The following is a 7457-nucleotide window of genomic DNA, read 5'->3' on the forward strand; positions in this document are numbered from 1 at the left end:
TTAAGTTTAGCGTTCGCCGCCCCCGCTGCATTTATATTAATTGGGACCATGGAAAATGAAAAATTCCGTTAAGCTGAATTCATGAGGAGCACACACAACAACAACAACAACAGCAGGGGAAAACGTAAAATAATCTTAGGCCGCTGCTTTGAAAGCCCATCAGAAACTTCGGAATTCATAAGGAGCTTAAAGAAGCCACTCGAAAGAAGGAGGAGGAAAAAGAAAGAAGTAAAGACTCAGCAAAGGAGAAAGAATGGTTTAATATTTTAAGCCCCTTTTCCCTCTTTGGATGACAGCCGAGTCGTTAATATTTTCCTCCCCCTTTCGAAAACCGCTGCTGCCGCCGTTGCCATCTAGGGAGTCACGATTCATTTTACGATTATTATTACACGAATCAATTTACCATCAGACGAAAATTTCGTTTTTGCATTTTCCCGTTTAAGTTTTTTTTTTGCCTTCCTTGAAAAACATAATATGGAGAGTCGTTAATTTTGCTGAATTTAATGAAACGCCAAGGGTCTTGATTTATTCATCAAACACTTATGTAGTGGAGCACCAAACGAATTACGAAATAATAACCCCAGGCTATTATATATCATAAATTAATCTAAATGGCTTTTTCAAATTTAATAATTAAAATAATTGACACAGTTGCCTGAATAGACTTTTTAAAAGTACAGACTGAATAATACATTAAGTTAATTTTGTACTATTACAATTAAGCTTTCTGAAAACTATTGTATATAGAAAACAAGAATATATTTTGTTTTATTCCAACATCATAAAGACTAAACAAGTTTCAGACTAAATTTATGAGTCGGTTTATAAAATCGGTTGTTTGAAGACAATTATGTAAGTCGAAAACCGTTTTTTTTAACTGAAAAACTGTTTTCCGAATAAACAATTTCTCAAATCTTTGAATATAAAACGCATAAAAATAAATCGCACAAAAAAGGAAGACACACCGCATAAAACTAAATCAATGAGTTAGAATGTACCAAAAATCGCATAAAAAAGGGTTTATTAATTTTCAGAAAAATAATTAGTCTTACTATATTCTTTCTGAAATGTTTATTCATAATTTTATAAAAACGTTAACAATTATAGACAAGTTTATTAAAATTTCAGAAAAATATAATCTTAACATATTCCTTCTAAATTCATACGGAAAAATTTTACAACAAAAAATACAGATAATTTTTATGAAAGTTAAACTTTCTTCACATTTTTTTCTTTAGAATTATTGTCGCTATATGAGAGTGTTCAGCATAATTTGCGAACTGGTTCGAAATCACTTTCATCACTAGAAGAGATAGTCAGCATGTCAGATCTATGTCCTGAAGATAATGATTACTTGTGAAGGTAAAATTAGTCTCAACTTCGCATGTTGATTTTTCCCTTTGACAATATAATCAGTGATTAAACTTTGCGATGGCTTTGCTATTTTTTTTTGTACAATTCCTGATATCCAGAAATGCAATTCTGAAGTTTGACAATATAATCAGTGATTAAACTTTGCGATGGCTTTGCTATTTTTTTTTTGTACAATTCCTGATATCCAGAAATGCAATTTTGAAGCTCGCGTTGAAACTTGAATTCTCGTTCATCATCTTTTTCGATGAAATAGTTTGCCAATTTGTATCAAAATGGCCTAAAATAGTTATTTTAAAAAAATTCTTCTTGAAATAAAAACCTCATAACTTCAAAACCGCATAAAAAGAGTACGCATAAAAAGAGTACCCAGTGTACTATCCTCTCATGTTCTTGTTATCAACTACCTAACTAGTGTCATAGGCACAGGAGATCTTAATATGGGACTCCTAGAACAGATAAACTACCCTTCAATATGATTTTTTGAAACAGTGTTCTGGGCTTTATGGTTTTCTACCTTAACACGTTTCAAAAGAAATACTGAGTAAGATATCTCGGATATTTATTTTTTTCTGTTTTTTGAAAAAATCATCTCTAATTTTATTAAAATTGGGAAAAGTTGAGTTAAAAAACCGGTTATAAAAAAAATCTGTTTTTGTACAAACCTTACACATACATTGCATGTTTAGCATACTTTAAAAATAATTTAAGTAGAGTTATATAGAAATTGGAAGGATATGCGAACGTTGAATATTTAAAATGAATTCAGTTTGAAATTGAAATCTGCTTTCACACAAAGCAGGGGGATTCCCCTAAGCGTAGGTCGCTGCATCCACAATTTCCCGATGGCGATTTGATTGATACAACTGCCGATCCGGAAAATGCATGTCCAAACTATCGATTGTCGACAGAGGGCGTGTAAATAATTTGCAACAAAATGTCGCGCCCTTCTGCCCACTTGCACATAAGGGGGTGGTGGTGGTGGTTGGTCGGAATAGTTGGCTGCCGCGCAACATTGGCGCCTCGTGAAAGTTTAATTGTGTTTCGTTTTAATTAATTTCCGGTTTGGCAAAGTTTGTTGTTGTTGGCGGCACTGCCGCCTCCGCTTCTGAATAATTTCTGTTGCGTTTTGCATTTTCATCGTTGGAATTGATAAAGCCTCAACCGGCCGGTCCTTGCGTGCAACTATTTATTTTTAATTTAATATGAATCCGAGGGGTCGTCGAGTTGGGAGGTGGTGGTTGATGGGTGGTATAGTAATTGCACTCTTATGTCTGTCTTCGTTTGGATCGGGGGTGGTCTGGGTCTCTCCCGAGGGAGTCTAGTTACACTTTTATTCAAAGACACGGACGGATGGATAGACGGACAGCTGAAAGGGATTGCGGAGCTCCCTTCTTATTCAGGGGGTTGGGGAGTATTAACATTTGTTACGATCCGCCGGTCGCAGGTGGGATCATTTGTGAGGAGACACCAGCGAACTCCATTTCCAAACTTAGAAATCCGACCCCCTGCCTCCTTCCTGCTCGTCCTTCTTACACATACATCACTTTGAAATATGTCACTTGCCCGACGATATGTTTCAGCATTCACCTCCCCCTTTCTCGATGAGATCTATATCCTGCATTCTTGGTTCTTCTTCATTCCAGTTTTAGCATTTGGGTCGAGGATTAGATAGCGTCGATGTTATTGTCGTCCTTGCTGTTGTTGTTTGTTTTTCTTGTCCCCAAGCATCGATCGATTATTAACGAAGTAATTCCATCCATCAGGCAGACGGTATTTACTTCACCGTTCTCCCTTCAGGCCCTTTCCATTTCATATTTCCCACTTTAATCATCCGGCTCCGTGCCATTTAAGATGACTCGGCGAATTTCATTTCGTCCGACCCTTAGCTCCCAGTTGTAAACCGTACGAAAAAAAATCTACAAGATCGATAATTGACTTAATATATTAGATTTTTCTACCTCTCTCTACAACATTACAAGAAATATCACCTGCATGCTATAATTTATTATTAAAATTAATAGGTATAATAGGTATTTTTTTTTTACAAAGATACAAAGTGTGTCATGAATATTTGAATTGATGTCTTTTTGATATCCAGGATATGCAGCAATAAACTAAAAGGATTAGCGATCAATATTCGAATTCGCTTTTGTGAGTTTCCTCAATAGAGATATTCGTATTGCAACATTATTTATAAAATATGATTTTCAGTTTATTCGATTACAATAAAAATATTAAAATATCATAATAATTAAAGCATAAATTTATTTAAAAATAAATATAAATTCAATAATAAAGCAATGGGAGTCAATAAAAATGTGTGAAGAAATATGTTTTTTACAAAATGAATTTCAATGAATAAATATGAAAATAAGCTGAAAACGCTTATAGTATTGTAAAGTTCTGGACGTTCTTGTTCAGAATGGAACCTTTAATGGAGCTAAACACGTGAGTCATATTCTCCGTATCTACGGTTGAGGTGAAATGCTGGAAGACTTTTTTGCTAGGATCTCGCTTCACGGCTGAGAAAAGGGCCGCAATAAAAACTTCAACTTCTTTAACGGAATGCGGATCTCCAGTGTACTTAGGATAATACCAGCTAATGTTTGTGGTAGTATCTGCGATCTTCTTCACAAGGAGATCGTGCTTGTTCAAAAACAATATCTTGAGCATATTGCTAAAAATGTTATTATTAATTATCGTGTCGTAGATTTGAATGCTTTCCTCTAGTCTGTTAGTTTTTCGATCCTCCATAAGTATTTGGTCAAATTCTGAGATCGATGCCATGAAGAGTATGGCGTTAACAGAATCGAAGCACTACAGCCACTTACGTCGCTGCGCTCGTTGTCCTCCAATATCGACAAATACAAAAGGAATGTTATTTATGTTGATCTTAACTTCAGACACCCCTTTAGTAGTTTTTCTGCATAACAAAATGTCTTTAGAGTTTGGCAAGTACGAGTACTTGGATATCCTTGCCAAGTCGTTTAAATAATACTCGACGGAATCGGCCAGTTGAAACTCCCTTCTCCTGGTGAAAGCTAATTTGATACCCGAGTCCTTCCAAAGGCAGTTTAGTAAAGGGGCAACACTCCTGAACTGCTGCATTTCCATGTCTTTGCACTCAGTTTGTATCAAATTTTGGCCATTTATGTAATTGTAATTATCCTCTAGCCGAATCTTCAGCTTAACGCAAGCATCCACCAAGGTTTGCATTCCCCTGACAACGTTCTCGTAAATTATCCTCCTGTACTCTCTGATTTCCTTATCCTCGAAATGGATGTTGTGAATGATCTTCATCTGCTTCAGAAACGTCGATTTCCCACTATCACCAGCTCCTAATAGCAATATCTTAATTTGATTTTTTTGCTCCTTTCGCTCAATCCTTAGCAATCTGTCAATCTTTGCGCTCTTATGCTTCTGTTCATGCACATCGAAGCACGACTTCGATTCGTAAAGGCAGCAATACTCTCTCATCCAAAACATGTCGTAGACTGAAAATTGCAAAACCGTCATTCACTTTATATACCAAAAAAAAAAAGTGTACTTACAAAAATATTATTTCAATTTCAAAATGCGGAATTAATTGCTTTTTTATCACTGTCCGAAACTGTAGCTTTCTTTACCGAGAAATATACGAGTTTTATTATTTTATTGCTTTGTTTTTGAAAGCATTTATTGTTTGCTTAGGGATGTCATTAACTGGAGATGTTATTGTTGTAGTTCCAGGTATGAATGCGGCGTGATTACGTGATGAAATTTAGTGGCTGTTCCACCGGATTAAATGCAAATCGTAAATTATTGCGCATTGATTAGAGATTCGAGACCGATTTTGCAGGACATCCACTAAATTTGCGATTTGCGACTGCACAACAATTCCTAATTACTGATTAATACGTTGCACTCTTCAATAATTAACACAGTGACAACGCAAACCAACGAAACGATTGCTGTTGTTTGCTCTACGGTTAACTGTTCATTTTATTGTTTGTTATGTAAAACGTTCTTGTTGCCGCAATGATTGATTTAATTTGAGTAAGTATTGTTCAAGGGTTGTTAAACTGCTAAATGTATCAAATTTAATACTTCAACAACAGGCGAAACGATAACTTCTAATTAATTTTAATTTATATTCTATGTAATTCTCTTACTATTATTTTTAAACACATTTGATTTATGTAATGTACACTATTACAGCATTATTTAGCAATTAATACTCGGATCTTACTATAAAGTAGAACATCGCCTAACGAGCAAAATGAATTGTAAGAAAAATGACTCGCTTAACGAGCGACGTTTCGAACGAGTGACGATGAGAAGAGAAGTCCCAGATAAGTAAATTAATGTTTATAATAATGGTGACATGTCCAAAATTGAAAAAGTATGCACAATGAAAAGTTTCAGCTTTATTAATAAATTCTTATTGTGAAAATAATTTGTAATTGTTTTCGAGAAAATGTTTTTTTACAAGAATTTACCTATGAAGACATTTTGCACACTTCCCCAACACATGAAAAATAGCCAACTTTAATTTTATTTTCATATACAAATAACCTTTGATGCAACTTGTATAAGCTCCTTACTTTGTAGATATTAAATTTTCTTCGAATAATATCATCCTGAAAAATGGTATTATTTTTACGGTAAATTTAAGCTTTGACAAGAATTCTGCAAAGATTAAATGAAAAACCGACTATGAAAGGCCAGTTGACTATAGATCCTAAAGTCTATAGGTATTGGAGGCTTTACAAATACTCGTGCTCCTCGTGATCAAACAGAATTTTATTGATTAAAAATTATTCCTAGAAAGTAAAAAAATGCTTATACAAATATTTGTACGAAATTCATATTTGGTTATATTTCATAATAATCCACGTGTAATAACAATTTTTTTTTCAAATTTTTGATGAATTGGTTTAATGTAGTAAATAGTTGAAAATTACATAATTTGAATGTTGAATGAGTAGAAGAAAATTTAATGTCATTTGTTATAAGTAAGCGAATCTTCTAACTACATTAATGATCAGTAATTCTTAGAGTTTAGTAATTTGAAGAAGTTGTAATGCGTACTCGGAAAATCCCGATCTTTGATGGATGTAAGAGGAGGAAAGTGAGTTTCAGAGAGAGTTGTTGCGTGGGGGACGGCTGAAAAACTTGGGGCGAGGAAAAAAAAAAGAAAATTTGTTGCAGATTCGGTTCGGGTTTGGTTCTTTCTTCTTGAAGCGGCAAAGTACATTAAGATTTTCGCCCGGCGATAAAGAGGAGGGAACTTTTCAAGCGGCATTATGTCAAGTCGGAGCCCGGTTTCTCTAATCTGGCTGTCTCTCTTTCCTTCGTTCCTTCTCTTACATCCAACGTCCCTCGTCCACAGAGGCATTCCCCTTCTGACATCAGCCAGAGGCGAGCGTTCACGGAATTTCTTTTCCACTTATGAAAATTACATATTACGAGAACTAACATCTCTCTCGCTCTCTCTATTTCTCTGTCCCTCGTGCATGTTCTTCTAAATAAAAGTAACGAGCAGGCCATGCAATGGATGGTAAAAAGATGGCTGATCTCCAGGAAATTCGGTTGGCAGAAGAATTTTCCACCGATAGTTTTCATTCTATGAATCTTTATAACTGCGAATATGAATACCTCGGTATAATAAATTTACCAACAAAGCGAGAAGCGGCTCTGCAGATGAAGGCAAAGCAAAGGAGAAGAAGAAGAAAAAAATATACGAGATGAAAAAGTAAATCAGTTTCGGGGGAGGAGAGGTCGGGCGGCGTTTGACGCGGGTTTCCAATTATACAGGAACGAATTGGATTTGATTTATTTCAATTGCAGCTCACTTAATGTTAACGTGCTCTTTTTCTCCTCGCTTCTTACACATTTTCCCTTTCGTTTTTCTTCGGCGTTCGCGTCTAAATCATTATATCTTGTTTCCACTTGTTTAAATATTTCGACTATGCTCATTCACTTTCCATTTGATTTTAATTAATTATTCCTTATATCAAATACAAAAAAACCGATCGTAATGAAAATCACAATTTAAGCAAGTTAAGTTATTTCTCTCATATTGATTAGTTGTGTGTCCTAAT

At 34.9% G+C, this 7457-nt stretch overlaps 1 protein-coding gene across 1 annotated transcript; it reads right to left on the reverse strand.

Annotated features, from left to right (window-relative positions):
• Positions 1 to 3759: 3759 nt before the first annotated feature.
• Positions 3760 to 4860, reverse strand: LOC108565189 (guanine nucleotide-binding protein subunit alpha homolog). The gene is made up of 2 exons (XM_017924502.1): positions 4206 to 4860; positions 3760 to 4145 (listed from the first exon to the last, which is right to left on the reverse strand). The coding sequence occupies exons 1-2, from the start codon at positions 4858 to 4860 to the stop codon at positions 3760 to 3762; spliced, it is 1041 nt and encodes a 346-aa protein (XP_017779991.1).
• Between the last annotated feature and the right edge of the window lie 2597 nt (positions 4861 to 7457).

The sequence above is a fragment of the Nicrophorus vespilloides genome, unplaced genomic scaffold (assembly GCF_001412225.1).
Source record: "Nicrophorus vespilloides isolate i.1.1-1 unplaced genomic scaffold, Nicve_v1.0, whole genome shotgun sequence".
In the NCBI taxonomy this organism is placed as follows: Eukaryota; Metazoa; Arthropoda; class Insecta; order Coleoptera; family Silphidae; genus Nicrophorus; species Nicrophorus vespilloides.